General features: G+C 41.1%; 1 protein-coding gene across 1 annotated transcript in view; it reads right to left on the bottom strand.

Moving 5' to 3' along the window:
• The window catches only part of Sema5a (semaphorin 5A), a 415,024-nt gene that overhangs the window by 30,324 nt on the left and 363,869 nt on the right, over positions 1-20,831 (bottom strand). The window contains exon 16 of the mRNA XM_051182617.1: positions 19,599-19,746. Coding sequence (XP_051038574.1) covers positions 19,599-19,746 — 148 coding nt within the window. The remainder of the gene's footprint in view (positions 1-19,598; positions 19,747-20,831) is intronic.

Genomic DNA, 20,831 nt, shown 5'->3' with positions numbered 1-20,831 from the left:
ATGATGAAATATACTCCAATCTCCTAGGCAATTTTTCCTGCCAGGACTTAAAGATAATGATCTAAATATATACACTCAAGCTTTTATATTTTTCAAACTAAAAGCCCAAGTAACAGTGCCTACATAATACATTCTTTAACAACACTTAAGAAAATAAAAGTTCATGCTTTCCAGGAACTGATCTCTCTTTCATCATGTTGGGAAACGTCTATTATGACAAATGCTGAACTGTATATTCAAGAGGTCTTAAATATTAACAATAAAAATAAATAGATGCAGGTGAACTGCCACAGGAGTATGAGCATGGGAGGTCTGGCCCTGCCCCTCATCATCTATGGTGTGTGGACTGGGGAGAGATGTCCTCCCCCTCCCTACCCCTAGCCACCTATGGGAGGTGGGAGAGCTGGCCCTGGGGTCATAAGAATGGGTTAAGCTATCCACACCCCTCACCAGCTGGAGAGTGGCTCCTGTGCCTTGCCTGGGAAACACAGTAGAACCGTCCGTGGTAGTGTAGGTAGGTGTAGGAGAGCCAACCTTGAGGATGTAAAAGCAGGAGAACTGGCCTCACCCCTTGCCCATTGCTGCAAGAGGTGAACTATCCAGGGTAATGCAGGAGAGCTCACCCTAGGGTGAGGACAAGGGAGAGCTGGTGGGCTGACCCACCCTGCAGCTGCCCAGTCCCAGAACCAGGGCTGAGTTTGTGCACCCCATCTGCGATTTGTTGGAGCACACAAAGGGACCTGCAGACCCAAAACTTCAGGATTTCTATGACACAGGATATGCACAAGGAGTCCCAGTGAGGGCCCAGCCTTGATAGTATAGCAGAGACCAGAGGTCTTGAACCAGACCAATGACTCTTTGCAAGGAACACTTGCAAATAAAGATAGATGGATAAAAGGGTTTACTGCATGACTGATGGTGGCACATTATCGCTTTTCTTTTTTTTTTTTTCTCCTTTATTTTCTCTTACATTTTATTTTATTGGGGGAGATTGCAGGGGAAAAGGGCAGATATGAAGAGATGGGGAAGTGAATGGGATTGAGATGCATGGTATGAAAAACACAAAGAATAAATTAAAAGGAAGTCAATATATTTTACATTCCATTGTTATGTTATATATTACACACACACACACACACACTGTTCCAGGAACATGTGTGAGAGTGTGGTGAGCTGCACAGATGTGTGTTCAGCAGTCAAGATGGGGGATCCCTTTGCTATTGTAGCAATGCAAATGCTGGAGAATCCCATGCAGTACTTCTCCCAGGAGTCTGTGTTAGCAGACAGACCTATTTTCATGTTAAGGTGATACATTCTTCCTCAGTCCAGACAGTGAAGATGAGATGCACTCAGTATTTTAATTTGCCTTGAGCACCGAGTTCTAGCTAAGCAACCTTGCCATGACTGATGCTAACAACAACAACGACAAAGGTAAAACCTCATATAATCTCTGGCATCTTGAGAAACCTTTAAGTCTTCATCTCAGAAAATGAGTTTCTGTAACTTAGGTAGTAAACTGTCAAAATAGTTGAGAGTAACTATTAATTTCATCCCATAAGGATAAAAGCATTAAGGATCTGATTTCTATAAAAATTCAGGCTGAGGTTTGTCCATGCTGGGATCCAAACGGGAAACACTGTAGCGTGAGAGTGGCCCACCCTGATTACAGTCACCACAGAGAGCCATGGTTAATTCTAAGAACACTATCCTGGGTGGAGCTCCCTCTCCACATCATCAGTATGCCCACCTGTGTGACACTTTATCAGTTACTTCTCTGATGCTGTGACAAAACACTATGACCAAAAGTAACTTAGGGGTGAAATAGGTTTATCCAGGCTTGGAGTTCTAAAGGAGATAAAAGTCCTGCATGGTAGGAAAGGCATGACAGCAGGAATGTGAGTCTGGTGGGTGTTGAGGGAGCAGAGATATCACATTTCATCCCTACACAGTAATCAGAGAGAGAGAGAGAGAGACAGAGACAGAGAGAGACAGAGAGAGACAGAGAGAGGGGGGGCTACGAAACCCTGAAGTGAGACCTTGGTAATGCTTTCTCCATCAAGGTTTTGTCCTTGGGAGCTCTATGACCTCCCAAATAGCAGTGCCAAATGGGATAAAGGGTTCGAATCCAGGAACCTACAAGGAACAGATTCCATTGAAACCACCACACTAGGAAATAAATGCTTAATTCTAGTTTAGTGGAGGAAGATTCAGAAGGAAATTCAGATAGCCAGATTCGACAGCAACTGAGTCTTTGCCCTGTTGAGTGAATCAGCAAGGTCCCTGCCAATTACCTGCCTCCTACACTGAACTGATGCCAGGTGCCAAGTTTGATGCAGCTGCTTCCCCACAGAGGATGCACCATACTTAAGATGCCCAGGGTGTCTCGCTCAAATTTATACACTAAGCATTTCCAGACCTTAAAACACTTTGCATATGGCAATGATATAGATCAACATATTGATCTTGACATTTCCTATAGGATAATTGTCCAAATTAATGTTTAGAGGCTACTCCATAGGACGGATTTTTATGTTTAAATATGACTTGCAAGTCTTCCCATACTACACTCCTAAAATATAAAAGTGGTGATTAAATAATTAAGTAAACTCCTTCCAAATACATATGTCAGCCACAGATATCTATCATAATGCTTGCTTTAAGTATGTTCCTAATTTTCAGATGTATAAGACTTCTCCCTTTTCTTTACCCTGCACACACATACACACACAGATACACACACACAAACTCATACATACACATACTCTCTCTCTCTCTCTCTCTCTCATACACACACTTTCATATCTTAAAGCATAAAGTCTATAAGAGGGGTCACTCAATTAAGATTGTCCACACCTGGAAATATGAGCAGAAATCTCCTATTCCAGAATGTTCTTTAGGAAAAGTATGCTTTCCTTCTAAGTCATCCGTCAGGTCTATGGGAAAGATCCCCATTGAAATACTTAAAATTCTGATTATGGATAACTTTTTTGATTTATTCTCTCTTCTCAGAGAGCACTGCAAAATTTAGCAACTGCACTGATGTTTTGTGTTTTTTGTTTGTTTCAGTGCTATCCTAAATGACAAAATTTCCATGGAGTAGTGATGGAAAAAAATATACTCTTCCAAAATGATTAAAGTACTTCTAATTTTCTCACAAATATCCATGTATTAAAAAAACTTCTTAGTGCAATAAACTGTTTCAGAATGTTTCTCAGGACATTAAAAATGTTAGCAGAGAAACATGTTATGTTTGTCCCAATGGAAAATATATGATCACCCATAGTAATACCAGGAGTCTAAATGCATGTGCCTGCACACACAGCATACACACACACACACACACACACACACACACACACACACACTGGAGAGAGAGAGAGATGCATAGTACATAATTGGCTCTAATACATGGCAGGCATTGCTGTCAGTATTTACACATCTCTGTGGCTTCACACTACCAGTGAGGCATAACCCAAACTGCTAATATACCAGATATTTCAAAATGTCTGCTTAACCACATCCTAGTCTTTCTTGTCCTCTTGACCAGTATTCGCACTGGTGCTACCATCAAGAGCTGTAGGAAACAGATGCTGTGGTCTCAGGGCTCTGCAACTCTGCTGGTGTTGCCGTCTTCTCTGTACTCCACCCCTTGCTTACATTTACTCAAAAAAATCACATCCTCTGCACACTACCACTGTTGTCTAGACCATTGGGAAGAAACACCGATGAGTGATCTGTCTACACAGGAATCTCCTTCATGGATTTTGAGATCCCGATGGTGACAATCTGTCTCTCATTCCTTTAGTTCTAGACAAGCATTGCATACTGCTATTTATCAGCAGACACTGGCATGTGCCGGCACTCACAGCCTTTCCTTCCTTAGACAAACATGATACTAATGTGGCCCAGACACCAGAAGATAAACTGCAGTTCAATGGGTGACTTATGATGACTTCACAGTGTACTCACCAGCTTGGGGAGTAATGAATAACTCTTCAAATGGTCAAAAGAAACAAAGATAAAGCTCCTGTGGGTCAAATGGGAAGTCAAGAAGCCCATCCATTTAGAAATCCCTTACAAACTGTGACCTATTGAGGCTCAGCACGTTCCTGTTCACCAGAGACTGCAATACAGAATGACACAGAGCATCTACTGAGCAGCCACTACCTAATGCTCTCCAGCCTTTGAGATATGAGTAGGAGAGTTAGCAGGAACCTCTTGGATATGTTATTTCCATCCGTCACATTCTTACTCTTTTTACTTTGCCTTGATGTGCTGCGTTGTCTGTGGCCTTCAGTGTTAGCAGTGATACTGGCAGTGCTAGCAGGAAACATCACCTCTCTCTTTGCTCTAATTGAAAGGCTTCTGTGGCCGTAAACGTTCCATAGGCATCCTTCAAGAGCTAGGGGAAGCTGCTTTTCCTCTTTAATGTGCTTCTTTGTAACTTCTTAAGAATGGGTGTTGAATTTTATCAAATGTTTCCTCTGTGTTTATTTAAATTTCCACAGCATTTTCCCTCTCTCAGTGTTCTTAGATATACTCTTCACAACATCCATACAAGTGAAATGTGTGTGTGTGTGTGTGTGTGTGTGTGTGTGTGTGTGTGTGTGTGTGTGTGAAACCTGGTGAATTTGTTGATCCATGTAGAGATGTGTGAGAGGGCAGGAGCTAGAAAGCAATGAGATTTGTGTAGGGCTGTGTGCCCTACAAATGACTACTCAGATGACAGGGCATTTAACCTTTGTTCTAGAACATGCTGATTGTTGCCAAAACCTAGGCCTGGGGTGTTGGGACACTTGGCAGAAGAAATATGTTTTAATAATACAACCTTGCAGATTAGGTGCGTTCATGGCCAGGTCTCCTTCTAAACCCCTGAGCCAACATTGTTTACTTAATCCCTGTCACTCAATCCCTGACCAAACCCACACTTGTTATAGGAGCCTTTGCATTCAAACAGAATTCTCTCTGCTCGAGCTCCTGCAGCTAGCTTTGTTAATTAGCAACTCTAGCTTTTCAACATCTAATGAATTAACCATAGTCCAAAGGTGGCCAAACAAAGGCTTCCAACAATGTAAATGAAGCAGCTATGCACATACAACTTAAAATGTTGCAGCAACTTCTGTCTGCAAGCCTCTTACAAAGACAAAGGTTTCTCCGATTCTCTGAAAAGAAAATGGATTTGCTCTACTGATCCCACACAAGGGGCATTTCCACCTTAACTGGAATGATTTGACAGTTCTCATTTGACGAACTGTGCAGTTACCTCATGCTAGGCACTGGGAAACGCTATGGGTGTTAAGTGAGCCAAGGAGATCAGGTACCTGAACCTGGGAACTGGTACTCCCTAGGTGTTCCACAGCTAGTGGTGAAGAACTCTCCAGAATCCTGCCCTCTCCTACCTCCTCCATCTTCACTTTCTCCAGTCAACCAACCTGGAAACAGTCAAAGGCACAGGGCTGTAATTTAGAACTGACATACAAAGAGCCAGGCTGGGAAAAGCCCCTGTTGCAATGTCATGTTATAGATGCTCAGGTAGAAAGCCCTCCCCCGCTCCTCCTTTCCTTAAGTACTTACACCTGACTTTAAGTCAGCTGCCTTCCAAAGAAAAGCAAAGGAAGGAGGAAGTGCAGGAAGCTCATGTATCCTGGCAGACCCCCTTACTCAGAGGCCTCTCCTTCAACATCAGTCAACAGCAACACCATTTGCTTAAGTCAAGTTACAGGGTCCATCAGTTACATTTTTGGCAAAAACACATCAGAAATCAACCAACCAACCAACCAACCAAAACAAAATACAACAGCAACAAACAAAAATCCCAATCTGGAACAAGTATCAGGCAATTGGAGGAAGTTTACACATTTACTGCTTTATAGTGTTGAAATAGGTTATTTTCTCACCCAACTCCCCTGGCCACACTGTGATTAAGAGCTGAGAATGACAGACAAGGCCCATTGTAGATGAGGGAAGCTGTGAGGATTACAAAAAGCCATCTAAATCCCTATGGCCTATGGTGGTACTGCATCTGCTTGGCGGCATTAAATAACATGGATTACAGAACACCAAACCAGTCCCAATGGGGTAATATTTGTATTTCCATTTTAAGTAATCATGTGTTAATTTCTGGCTAAAAGACATTTTGTCATTTGTTTGTTTTCAGCAAGATGAGCAGAGCATGTGAAACCTTCAGGAAAATCCATATTCTGTAAACTGGAGGAGTTCCTCAGTGGACACTGACTGGACCTGTACAAGCAGATTACCCTAAAAGACTCCTTGTGGAATACCAGCGATGCAACCACCTGGCTTCCAGTGCCAGAATCTCAAGGGACACTAAGTACCTGAGCAGCACATTTCATGAAAGACCCCAGGGAACCCTTGTAGTGAAAAGTCTCAGCCATCACGTGAATACAATGACTGGGACCTGCTTTCCTCGGGAATTCATTTAGTGCACTGTAGATGTGAAGGTATTAATTTGGTCCTTCCGGCTTTACCTGAGAACTGTGAAAGGTGTCCCTTTCACCGAGTCCCTGTTAATTCTTCCTGTTCCCTCAGTGAAGACACCTTGAGATCAGAGTTGACCTAGCCATACTCCAAGCTCAAACACAGATATGCTGGGACTTGCCCTTTGAGGGGACCATGTAGGGCTTGTTGGGGAGCTGTGTATGGCCTACAGTGAGGGCAGGTGTTTGACAAGTGCAGCAGCGACGCTCCAAACACATCTCAAGGCTGGTGCATTTAAAGTTTGTTGACAAGGAAGGGCTCAGACACTGGATTGTGTATCACTGTGAAGGGCTAAGCAAGGTTTCACTGGACACTATATTACTGATGCCTACTTAAGTCTTGCCTCTGGGAGTTTGTTAAAAGTTTGGAAAGTCACCACCAAAATCAACTACTATCAAAAGCAATTTTGATATTCTAAAACAAAAAGCTATTATCAGTATCATGGGATGGTCCTCTTTAAAGCGGGACTAAGTTCCACTACACAGGACATAATGGTAGAGGAGTATTTACCTTAAATTTGTTTTTCCATTTCCAAAGTTCCTTTTGAGGTGGCAGAGATAGACACTGTAGGTAAAGTTGAAAGAATGGTAGGGATAAAGTGCATGTTGCCTACGAGTGTGTGCACAAAATGAAAGTGCAGATTTATTTATGTGTGCAGACCCTGAAAGTACAGATGACTATATGTACACACATGCGCGCGTGCGCGCACACACACACACAAACACACACACACAATTTGATAGGTTCTTTTAAATCCAACATGATTTTGTAATTTCTAAAGGAAAATGACTCAAAGTATAATGCAGCTTGCATATGTTGAAAACACAAAAGAAGTTCTACTATAGAAACACTAAGCAGGGAACGATCCAATGGTGTAATTGCAAAATCAACTTTGGAGAGGGCAAGCAAAAGTCCTGCTCGGGACCTTCATGGAACATTCCTGTGTATATCTCAGAACTGTACATGTGATGCTAATAGCTCATGGCCTAATTCTCAGTATGGACAGACTTGCCCCCACACGTGGTCCATGACTCCAGCCACAGGACACCCATCCGCTCAGGTCTCATGGCATCTCTCTTAATTGTCCCACTGCATCTGTAACTTAACTTTTTTTTCAAAATGTTTGACTTGTAATCTAGAGCACCTTCCTTTATCCATCTACTTCGATCACACAGCACCAATTCTTTACAAAGAGCTGCTCTAAGGACTCTCCTGGTGATTAAACACAAAGAGGCTGATCTGAATATTATGCACAGAGCAGGGCTATGACAGGCATGGATCCATTGTGGGGGATTTCTTTGTCTTCTTCATGGAAAACTATTATAAGGGAACAGTAACAGGGGAGGTCACTCTGAGGAGTACATAATTTAATTTTCAAAGAAGGAACATGTAGCAGGCAGAGTTCTTTTCTTCCTTTTCAGTTTCAGATTTCAAGGCCTTATCACTAAAAGCTATTAGCAGTTGCAAAAAGATAAGAGAAAGAAATCCATTAAGTAAGCCCAGTGCTACTGCCTGGCAAATGTGAGAGGTTCCTGCTTGACATCTGGATTCTCTTTGCTGCTACTCTGTAACTCTTGGCCCTCACCCTATTAGCTTTGAGAAGCTCTAATGCCTAGGCTTCTGGCTTCAGAGGTATAATAAAATTCGGGGAAGATTCCAGAATTTCCCTTCCTTAAGCTACAGCTATTTCTTTGTCCCACAAGATGACAACAGCGTCCCTTTCTTCATGGACTGTTTTCTAATACTCTCAAATTGAGCAATTACTGGGACTAGTACAGCCTAGGGCAGATGTAGATGTCTCACCTCATAATAGAAGCAAGATGCCAAGTCACCAAGTCACCCTGTGCGGATGCCCCCATCTCACACGGAGTGGCTTATAAAACAACACAAGAATGTGATGTGGAGTGAGCCAACTCCATCTCCAAAGGTCTTTGTTGCAGCTGTTTCTCTCAAAGCAGAGCATCATGAAATCTTGTCAGTAAGAACTAGAAACACCGTGGTGTGAAGTGAAATAAGGAGACACCTGATCTCAGAGACTCGGCGGTCATGAGACACCACTGGGCCACTGAGCAGGTCAATTAATCATTTGGATTTTAACTGACAAAGTTTAATTGCTTCTAAAGGTTAACTGGGTATCCCAACTCAAAAACATTGATGAAATGAGCTAAATAGAACAGCTGTTGCTAGACTTTGTGTGTGTGTGTGTGTGTGTGTGTGTGTGTGTGTGTGTGTGTGTGTGTGTGTTCACAGTACAAGTGTCTGGAAGCAGGCTTGGGTTGTTAGAATGCCTTAGGATTATTAAAGTGAAGCATCGAGAAAAAAGAAAGATGGCATCTGTGAAAAATATTCCATGTCTTAAAGCATTGTTTTTCATGCTCCAGCATCTGTTGCTTCCTTCTTTAGTTAATTATAAGTTGCTTTGAAAATTATTATGTATGTGAATTACTTTCAACAACTGAACAACTGGAATTATACATGTTAAATAGTAGCACAAGAGGCACGGAAATGAAATAAAAACAAAGATGAAAACCTTAAGCAAAATACATATTAAGTGTATATTGTGGATGTAATTAAACACTGAAGTTACTTTTGCAACAGAAGAGTCGTCTGCCAGGAGCCAAACCAAGACCCATCTACAGTGTGATAACACTTATTTTAAATCCTCTGGACCCATGTGCATTTATGAGAGCACTTGTCTAGCATGACCTCATATTTGCCAATTGAAACTAGTGTTAAACAACAGCACTTACACAAACCCCATTAAAACCCTACAGTCCCCTGGACCACTTTGATGGAAGATCATGGGTGGCTATTTCTCTCTCATTCACCCTGGTTTTAATACCACTCATTTCTGGGAAAATGGCTCAATATTTGTTGTGTGAAAGACATAGAGAACATGGGGAAATGTCACGCTGCTTAGAATGTAAACACAGGAGCATAAAGTTCAGGCAGACATCTACTAGGATTGTGAGTCACACAGGCTTTTATGAGAAGAAACGAAATGCAGGCTGCAATGCAGGCAATACAGTCACACGGGGCGATGGAGCTCTTATCAGAGGGATGGCTGTTTGCTTTGCTTATGCTTGGTCATAGGAATGTGTCCATGGGGCAATATGCTGGGCCCTGCAGCTTGGACCTTAAAGGGGTCACATCTTTACTTGTCTTTACCTTTTCTGTATGCTGGTTGAGCAGAGTCAGTATTCACATCTCAGATGGGACCACACAGTCCAGGCTGCCCTGAGGCATAAAAATGCAAACTAGCATCACTGTCCCAGTGGGTGCAGTGACAGGATGCACTGAAATATTTAAAGATGCAGCCACTGAAAATGAATTCAGGAAGCATCCTCTGTACTATAAACAGGACTTCCTGTTCACCTGGACCATCCACAAGAAGGCCCCAGGGTCTACTAATTGGAGGTTCACTTGTGATACTTGAATGTCTTCTCAGAAATATGTACCAGAAGCACTGCAAATACAACCTTTTAATTTAGTTCACAAATACCCAGAAACAGATGAGTTGAAAAAAAAAAAATAAGCTACCACCTTGGACATGAGATATTAAATTGATTAAAAGGTCCAGTAAATGCTCTATATAGATAATCTACAATCAGTGTGATGTCAGCAGGGATTACATCAAAAATGGAGGACACAACTGGAAAATAAGATAATTTGAAGGTGTTTAAAATAACTTCTTCAGAGAACTTACAGAGCAAAAACACTTCACCTCCTCATGTAAAATATCCATGAAATCCCACCCCTTATTAAAAAGCTATTGACAGTTGACGGCTGTTGCTGTGACAGAGAGACACTCAATTTTCTTTAAGGGTGTGGCCTTTGGTATGGTAGGTCAGTCATTTTCTAGTGGATGGCTCATACCAACACATATATGGTCAACACAATCTCCACTCATGTGTGTATGTGTGCATGTGAGAGAGGGGAGCGGAGGGATATCCAGCAGAAGGAGTTATTGGAAGAAATGGCACATATGATTAAAATATATTCTATGCATGAGGAATCAATAAAAAGAATGAATAAAGATTATCTTAAAATAATATGGACTCCCTTTAGCTGAGCATTGTATTAGTTATGCCTTTATAAGAATCTACTCAGTCTATAGGTAGTAGGTATACACTAGACCTAAAATGGCACTGAAACATGAGGAAATACTGCCAGGCTTCTGCAACTGAACTTTAGGTATTTTAATATTAAGTATTAGAAAAATCTTTATCTCATAATTCATTGGTGAACTCTAAAGGGGAAGCACATGTGTGAGAGTGTATGAGCATACATGCAAATGTGAGTATGCATGTGTGTGTGTGTATGTTTTATATCTTGTATACATTGAAAACATTTTCAACATGAAAACTCTTTTTAATTAGTTTTACCCTCACAGTATTTGGATCACGGTAGACAGAAAAAAAAAAAAAAAAAAAAAAAAGACAAAAAACAAAAATAGCATTACAGCATTTTTTTCTTTATGGAATAAAATCTGTGCAACAGAGCTTTCTAACTCTATAAATAAAACATTTTTGTGTGTGTGTTTGTGAAATACTCCAGCTCTCAGTACCAACAGCAATTTTTGAGATTGTAGACGATTATTTATAAGTCCTCCAGGCAGAGTTGTGATGGATTAATTCCTGTAATCCATCATTTTTCCTTTTCTCTCCATCTGTATTATGCATCATTCTTAAACTTGATTGCCAAACTTGAAATGCTAGATTTGAGAAGACGTACACTTCTCTGGCCGTCCGCCCCACCACTCAGTTTTCTGTACTGACATTAACTTTTACAAAATGCTCAAGCCTCTTCTAACAACATGTGGTGGTTTCATTCTGACAATCTTTCATATTTTTAAGCTTTTTGCTGAGCTATTCCATAACAAAAGGAAGCAGCAAGTTTTGTTTTTTGTTTTTTTTTTTTTTACATTCCCATGCTTATGAAGATGTAATTTTCAATTCGGCTAGGGATTCCAATCACTTCTCTTGGAAAGAACACTTGCAAGTATGTGAATGCCCTTTACAAACAGTACAGTGGAATACATAGTTCATGAAGGGCAAGATCATGTGTTTGGCCTTCCTAATAACACATCATGTGAAGAGCCTTGCACCAGCTCATTCAGTTACAGTGGTTGTGAAGGAACCACACCCTTTGTCTTTTCAGTTGTTAAATGACATTAGAAGGGCAGCTTCTTTTCATGGAAAGAAAAGGACACAGCAGTTAAAACGAATTGGATTCAAACCAGCTGAAGCCACGAAACAATTACATCACAGGTCAAACTTCCTCCTGCGCATAGCAAGGCTGGCTCCTAGGAAGAAAGGGAGCTTAAAGCCTGCTGTTCCATCTCCCAGCTTTGCTGCTGACCCCCTTCAGGATGCCAATGAGTGGGCAGCAGCTACAGTTCCACTTCCCAGTACTAGCTTCCAGCATAAAGGAGCCTCACTTTTGTGTGTCTCTTTCTAAGACCAAAGTGACCTTGTCTGGAAAGTCCAAGCAGCTTTTGTTTTTCATGTAGCCAAGAAAAGAAACAGTTCCAAAGGATGCAGATAATCACTATGATGCATAAAAATGTCTTCTGGAAAATGAAATGATATGGATGGAAATTTCCCAGGGGTCTATGGGACATTGCAAAACAGGAGGGTCCCATCAGACTTTAATTCCAACCATTGGACAGTAGCTTCAGAAACTTTGTTCTCATTGGTTTGTTCCAACAAACTTGGAATTTCTTTTAATAAAGTCAGATGTGACGAGTAACTGGAGGCACACGATCTCTCTTTACTGCTTTGGAAAGGCAGTGGGTAGTTTATATTCACCCTCACTCACTAGGATACAGGTGTTTCTTCATGTTGGATTTTCTCTCCAGTCAGAGACTGAGGGATGCAGCCTGGTAGCATCTTTCATTCAAGTGGTCCATGAATACCAGTAATTTTTAAAGGCACTTTCTGGCTTCTCTGGTACAAATGGCAATCAAATCCTTGTTGTCCACATCAGTAACCTCAATAACAGGCACCAAAAGTGACTTTTCCTTCCTTATTCCTCTCTGCCTTTCTTTCTCACTCACTGCTGTAATTTTATCTCTCAATCTTTTTTTTCTAAGGCCTTGTCTGGTCTCCTATTCCACTTTACACAGAGCTCAAACTAAGACATGATACTTGGAGCCTCACAGTAGCCAACTGTGAACCACAATAGGATCAGAAATGAAGGGTGGGGCCAATATGTTTGTGAAGTTTTGAAGAAGTCAGAACTGGACTGGAGTGGCACCCTTGTACCCTGTGCATCAGGGTTCTGCTAATATCCATATGATATATAAAGCCTCCTTGGAACTATGTGGTGCACAACATGCCTGGTGCATGCAGTAGCTTCAGGGGAGAATGGGGAAGTCAGTATCCAGTGGTTTCTGACATTGATGCTTTCCCTAAGAACTTCAGTTATGTGGATGCTCTGCAGCCACTGTATGACTAATGATTATTCAGCTTTTAACATTGCTTACCTCATCAAATCAAGTGTTGACCATACTCAAGAGGCCACAGCTGATTTATCTATCTTGGATTAAAGAAGAAACCCAAGTTCTTTCCTCATCTCAATTACTTTTAAGATATTAGATGATGTGAGCTGCTAGAGTTAAGTAGTTGGTCTTGAGCCTGGACACACAGCAGGACCCAAGCTACCTTTTCTTTTTTATGCCAAGCTTCAAGATACATAAGATAGGTATTCTAACATGAATTCCATGTCTCTGAGTCATTGAAACAAATAATAAATTACCTTGGAATTTCATTAGGCAAAACCCACCAATAGCAATTATGATAACAAATAATAATAGAATTATGATGACAAATAATAATAGAATATTATTTTTACCTATAATGTTTGTTTGAATAGAATTAGAACTAGGTTATTGTAGGTATCAAACTTTATTTAAGAAAATTGCCTTTTTAGGTTTATAAAATGGTACTGTCATAAATCATATATATATATAAACCAGAAAGGTCTTTGAGCTGGTTAGAGAAATGCTTTCAGACACAGTCAATGGTAGCCCCTGAGAACAACATAGACAAGAGGATTCGTGTGAGTGAGTTTCTGGGGCAGCAAATAAAGTACTCAGCAGTTGATCTAGTGCCAAAGTGTTGTCATTATCAAGTAACCCAGACATATAAAGTGAACTGGATGCTGGAGGACACTGCTTACAGTCTGGGGTTCAGTCTGTAAAGAGGATCCGAGAAAACAAGAGTGTAGGAGAACACTTGCCATGCACCTCCTTGCAGGGCTTCTCCTGTCCAAGTCAGGACCAAGTTTCCCCAGGCAACACTGTTCAAGATGAGGAAGCACCGAGTATCATACAATGGACACTAAATGTGCTCACTTTCTGTTATATCCTGGGGTAATCAACTGACTCAGAGAAAGGGATTATATTAACCCCTAGTTTCAGAGATTTCAGACCCTCATTAGCTGGTCACTCTGGGTCCTGAGGTGAGGCAGCATTTCCCAGCAGGACAAACAGAGGAGCAAACTTTCTGTCACAGAGAGGAAGTGGAGGAGGGAAGAAAAGAGAGGTCCTTAGTATCCCTTCCAAAGGTACAACCCCAATGATCTAACCTTCTCCCATAAGCCCTACCACTTAAAGGTTCTGACTTCTTGGTAGCACTATGAGATTGGGGATGAGTCTTCATTACACAGACAATTTTAGGGTATTTAAGACCCAAATTATATTACTGAACTCACTAAAAGGAGCCAACCAAGCAATGTTCAAGCCATGTTCAAGGGAATAAACTTCAGTCTTCCAGGTTCTTTTCCTGCCTATTTGTGACACAGAAAGTATCACTGTCCTACTGAAGAAAAATAGAAATGTTGCAGAGAAAATGTTGTAACTTGACATTTTAGTCTTAAAATTTGAACAGGTACTGCCAACCATTTTAGCACCCTGGGAAGAAGGAAGAGATATTTCTCATAATGGGTATTGACTTGACTGTACAACACTGTAATGTTCCTACCTGCACCAGAAAAGGTAGGAAATCCAACAACAGGTATCACAGTCAAATTTTGTCAGTTTAAGAAATTATACCATAGAATTCTTGGAAAATATCAGGTGAAATATACTATAAAATATTCAATTCATACTACTAGATCATTTATACCCAGCAAAACGTTAAAGTAGAGTCAGAAGTTGGGATGAAAATATTTTTAGAAACAAAACTACAAAGATCATCCCTAGTGTCTTTTAGAATATTGCCAATACAAACAGCACGGCTATCTTAAATGTTTGAAAACACACGAACAAAGGGAAAGATACAGCAGGTGGCTTGGTTGTGAACCTAACTGTGAACAAGCACAGGAAGACAAAGCAGGTGACACGGTATGCAACTCAGACTCAAACTGAATCACAAACACCTGAAATAATTTCTGCTCTGACCATGAGGACCCTTAAAACTAAACTGGCTTATATATTTCTGGCCTGAGGAAAAGTCAAAGGACACTCTAGAAATAAATAAACACTAGAGTTCAAGGCAAACACAGAATGCATCTAATTAGGCCCTTTTCCCTGGATTGGTGGGGTGGGATGGGCTAGGAGCTAACACCTCCATCTTTGTTCTCAGTGATGTGTGCTTTGGAAGGACCTGCACACATATTCAGGAACAGGGTAGAAAGATTGAATAGGGTCTTTCTCTCCCATCTACAGGACTTCAGGGACTTACCTGGTTTTCCATGGCTCTTGAATTTCTCACTTGGGAAATAGGGAGTATATGAGGTATATTTTGTATATTCCTATGTGCTAACACAAAAACAAGCTATATGTAATCTTGCCATTATTTTGTCCAGCAAAACTCATGTAAGTTCCACTTGGCAATTTCACTAGCTTCCAAATTTATTCACAGTGCCATTCTTGGTTAAAAACACACCTGCATGTGTTCAACCATCTCTAATAAACTGTCACAGAATCTCTTTGGACAGTATTGATTTCAAGGTCTTTCTTCTTGACCTGCCAGGCCCTTTGTGAACTTTTCTTACATCTAGGACATAAATACATCTTTTGTTCCCTGTTGATATTTCAGATCATAGCTTTTGGTCCATTGCTTCATTTTTGTGTGGTGTTCCGGTAAGAAATACAATGCAGGCAACACTCAGTCTGTTTTACTCTTTGAATTATTTTTGCTGTATGTAAGGCTGCCTTTACCTTTCCTTTATAAACCATTTATTGCTCTTTCAGGGGATTTGGGTTGCATTAATTTAGGAAGCGACCATACTCACACAATACAGCCTATGGCACTTTTGTAAACTCTCTCTTTCCTGCATTTTAACCTTTAGCCAGACCATTTTTGATATGAGTTAGTTTCCTTTTCCTTTTTATTCTCACACTAGTCTCCTTGTAATGTTGCCATGGTAGGAAGGGAGATGCACGCCACCATTATTACTAAAACTCAAGGGTGTCCAGGTATGGAGTTGTTGGAAGTGGGCAGTTACTGATCATTTTTCCTTATTCCAAGTGGATGGCACCACACCATGTACAAATGGGCAACAGTGGCTGAATTTAGTAGGCTACCAAAAAAAAAGACATAGTTTTGAGAAATGAGGTATATTCGGGACTTTGGGAAGAATTGGATAAATAAGGGATATATATTTTTCATTGTATACATGCATGAAATTCTCAAAATAAAGAACAAATTAAAAAAACAATAGTGCTTATAAATGATAGGCCAAAACATAAACACAAACCAAAAAAAAATTTTTAAATCCCTTTTTGTTTCTTTTAAGATAAGGTTCATAATAAATAAGAACAAAGAAAAGTCAGGTTTTTTTTCCCCCTAAAACATTACGTACATGAAGTCTTTAACTTCTATTTATGTCAGAGCATTAGATCTGGTCTAGTTATCCACTGACTTACTGGCATTTTGTTACTGGGCAGGGTCATTAACTTTTCTCAGGTTGAGCTTGCTCTTCTCCAGGTAGAGGCATTAATGAAAACCACTTCTCCTGATACAGCAAAAATGAAGTGCATTTAATTTACCTTTAGTGCAATGCATGGCATATGGAAGATGCTTAGTAAGACAGAACCATATTATTATACAGCAAGATTTTAGGCTATCACTACATTCTAATGAATGACCCCAAATGTGTAAAATGTGATTCAATTTAATTCAAATGTGTCCTAGTTACCTTTAGCTGTCAACTTGGCACAAATCTATAGTCACCTTGGAAGAGGAACCCTCAACTAGGAAGAATTGCCTTGATGGGATTGGCCTGTGAAGTATTTTCTCAATAGGTAGTTGATAAAGGAGGGCCCAGACACTGTGGGTGGTATAGGCAGCACTGGACAGGTAGGACTGAGTAGTGAGGTTGCTGACAAAGCCAAAGGAATCAAGCTAGTAAGCAGCATCCCCCCATGGTCTACGCTCCAGTTCCTACCTCGGCCCTGACTTCCCTCAGGGATGGAGTACGATCTGGGAGTTCTGAGAGGAAACATTATCTTTTCCTCCCCAAGTTGCTTTTGGTCATGCCGCTTATCACAAAAACAGAAAGCAAATGGGAGTGTACAGTAGGCTGGACTTTTCAAGATGTGAACTAAAAACTTTGTGGCCACTAGTTATTATGAAAACGGGTGGACAGAAGGATAAATATGGGGAAGATAGTCAACACAAATTATTACTAATTATATGGTAACAATGTATTTATATGTATATTCGTTTGAGATTATTTAAAACAAAATGACATATAAAATGGGTTTGATGTTCTTATATTATTAAAGGACACATTTTATTTCTTCTCTGATTAGGTGTTGCTGCCTATAATGGTGATGGCATTACTTTCTGTTTGATTAATGGACATGTTGGCTTTGGCCCTAGACAGAACAAATGAAAACACAGTGTATTATATGAAATCAAACCTCAGTGTTTCTCAGATGCTAGAGGCCTATGGTTGAACAGAAGACACCTACCTGAATGTGCGCACAGCAACGCTCAGTCAGGTCTGCAGAGAATACAGAAGCAGAGGCTGGGTGGGAGGGCTCTGGGCATACACCTAGCTCTCTTGCTTGCCTTGAAAGGAACACACATGCAGAGAGGAGCCCTCGAGCCCCAATGATGCATTGGCCTGGAGTAGGGTCCTAACTGCCTCCTCTCCTCTGTAAGTGTCTTAGTGTCGAGGTACGACACATTCTGAGTTCATCAAAGAGCATAGACATCAGGGAGGGACACTGTTGGACAGTCAGTTATTCAGGTGGAAACCTGTGCCCCAGGGTCCATAGAAGGGGTGCTAGAGTCACAGGAGCATTCCAGACACCGACTTGATGCTGGGGGATACAGAAACCCAGAGGCCAGGGAACATGACTCATGTGCACCTATGAGGTATAGTCCTCCTCTGTGTGTCAAAAATCTGTCCCTCAAATATGCCCAACCTGCCATGACTGCCATGCTGCACCATAAAAATAAACACATGCCAACATTTTGGAGAGCCTTCAGTATATATATTTGCAATCACACCTCTCACAGGAAACACTATGTACAAGGACTGAGTCCACACTGATGGCACAACAGGAAATGAGTCAGTTCAGCAGAGAGGGAAGGTTTTCCATTAGACATGCAAGTCTTCAGGGATTTGTATTTATGTATAATAACTACTTTTAAATTTTAGCACCTGAAATGCATTTGTCTGTCTGTCTATCTATCTATCTATCTATCTATCTATCTTTCTAATCTATCCATCCATCTATCCACTGACTAACTTATCCATTCCATCCATTCATTCATCCATCCATCCATCCATCCATCCATCCATCCATCCATCCATCCATCGAATCCATTCATTATCTGTGTCTGTCTGTCTGCCTGTGTCTGTCCAACTTCTATCTATCCAACTCACCTATACTATATGAAGATTTTTCATGGTCACAAGTGAGCTCAGTGTCACTTATATACTGGTTAACAACACTACAGCAGCTTTACCACTGTGAGAGCAAAGAAACCTACTGGTAAATCCTAGTAAGGGAAGCCTCCTTGTCTGGCATAAGACCTGATACCGCACCTCAGAACCTTCTTCCTGTCTCCAAAGTTCCGTTGGCTCTCTGGAGTTTTCCTGGTTATACATTTCAAAAAAAAAAGTTTCACAGCAGCATAAAAGACATTGGTTATCCTCAAGAAACAAGAAGTAGAAATATCAAAAACCTAATTGCAAAGGTCTCTCAGAGAAGACAAGGTTAGCACTTGCTACGGCGAGGGCGAGTTTCTCCACCTAGCACTCCCCACCATGTCTCACCTAGACTGTGGCCGGCATGGACTCAATGCATAGCCACCCTAAGAGAAAAAGCAGGGCACACAAGAATGGGCCTTTTGAAAAGAGCCCAAGCAAGTTAAGTTTTGTATTTGTCAGTTTAAAGTGTTAAAAGAAATACGGGCTGCTAAGGCAGAAGAAAAACAAAACCATTAAGCAGTCTTTTATTCCCTCTGATGTGCCCAACTCACCTTGACAATGGTGCCAGTTTCTGTCACCACACAGTGTCATGTTCACATTGCATTCTGTGAACATTCCTTTTCTTAGACCAATCAGAGTGAGCAAAGTTTGCTAAGTGCAAGATTTTGTCACAGCTCTGTATTGAGAACTGGAAGATTTCTCCATTTTATTCCACATATGAATACTTAATTCGGGTACTTTAAATTTCCACCACACCCTCCACACTCTCATTAACAAGAGGTACTTGTACACCCTCTAACATTCCAGAGCCCTGGGAACCAGAACAAAACAAATCTAGTATTTAAGGAACACCTAATGTGTATAAAATGTATAGTGTCTGTAGCAGAATTGACATTTAAAGAGGAGCTGGTGTGTGAGATCACAGAAAAGAGCATTAGTGTCTGCCCATTTCATGTCTGTACAACATGCAGTTTCCACAGAGCACAAAGGCTTGCAGGCTCTCCAGTATAAAATGCATCAGTGTTGGCAGTGGGTCAAGTGTGAGCATAGTCACCAGTGGGTGCAGATGGCCTCGTGCTGCCATCCACCAATAGTGTTGAGCATCTAGTGTGCTGGGAACATCTTGCATGTGTAGAACATTCAGCAGGTTTCCAATCTGGGTGCCTGGCTCTGGATTGTGGGTTGGGAGTGAGGTGGTAACTTACCACATTACATCCTGCACAGTCAGGCCCATTTTCACAGGTCCTACGGCGGGCTTGAATGCCACCCCCGCACTGAGCCGTGCACCGTTCCCATGGTCCCCAGCCTGTCCAGAATACATGTGGCGGGCAGAGCAAATGTTCATTGCAGTATCTGTAATAAGGAAAACACAGAGGAGAAGGAGACTGTTGAGCGTCACAGGAGGCCACTGACCATGTTGATTCCCATCCCTGTGCCAGATGTCAGACAGATGGACATGCTCTGCATGAAGGGCTTTCTGTGTCTGGAGTGCTTGCACCATACAGGAGGCAGAGGGGTGCTGGCCATGCTCAGTATACACAGACAATGGGATGCACGGCAGATGGCAAAGAGAGTGCTGAACTCACAATGCAGGATGAAACTTCCTGTGCAGCCAAGTAAAGGAGAAACGAGACATAACAAAACCCTTCAATAGACACCCCAAAATAGGAGAAAACAGAAAATATCTAGGTAGGACATTTACCTGCTAGGCATAAACACCAAAATAGAACATGGGTTATGAATTCAAAATCAGCACAGCTTTACTTGAAGTTTCTTATTTTTCAATCAAGTAAGTTGACAATCTTCTGAAGACAAAGATTTAAAGCATAAGCTTGGTCTGAAGGTCCACAGCATTTGCTACTGAGCATATGTTTTTAAGCTTTTTATTTAGGTTCTCAGGACAATTTCAAGTGACTTCTAGTTAAAGGAGCACAGGTGACTAAATATCAGATTACTATATTTTTTTACAAGCATTAGAACTGTTTTACAGTAGCTAATTTCTGTACTTTTATACAGACATCCACTTTGCCAATTTTGAAGTTAAATACCCCATTTCTTCTCTGGCCCTGTGATGACTTAATTTTTCTGAAGTCTTTAAAACTGCATATGAAACGAAGTCAATGAAAGAAACAAACACGAGTAGAAAATGGACTGTCATTCTACAAGTGGTAGCACACACAGAGGAAGAATTTAACTGTGCCTGTAGCCAAACTGAATGGCAACATTCATTTGTCTGTCTACTGGATCTAACTTAGCATCTCAGCAATATCAAAATATAAGACCCCCCCGCCCCATCTTTCTTACTTGCAAGGCCATTTTCCTTAAGAAGTAGGCAACACAGATTCAAACCTATGGGCCTAAGCCAGTGTCCTTCAAGTCACCACTGTAACAAGTCGATTTTGTAGAGTGCTATGCAAAGTGAGTCACACAGGGCTTAC

This window comes from Phodopus roborovskii, unplaced genomic scaffold (assembly GCF_943737965.1).
Source record: "Phodopus roborovskii unplaced genomic scaffold, PHOROB, whole genome shotgun sequence".
NCBI classification, from domain to species: Eukaryota; Metazoa; Chordata; class Mammalia; order Rodentia; family Cricetidae; genus Phodopus; species Phodopus roborovskii.
This window is presented reverse-complemented; position numbering and strand designations above follow the sequence as displayed.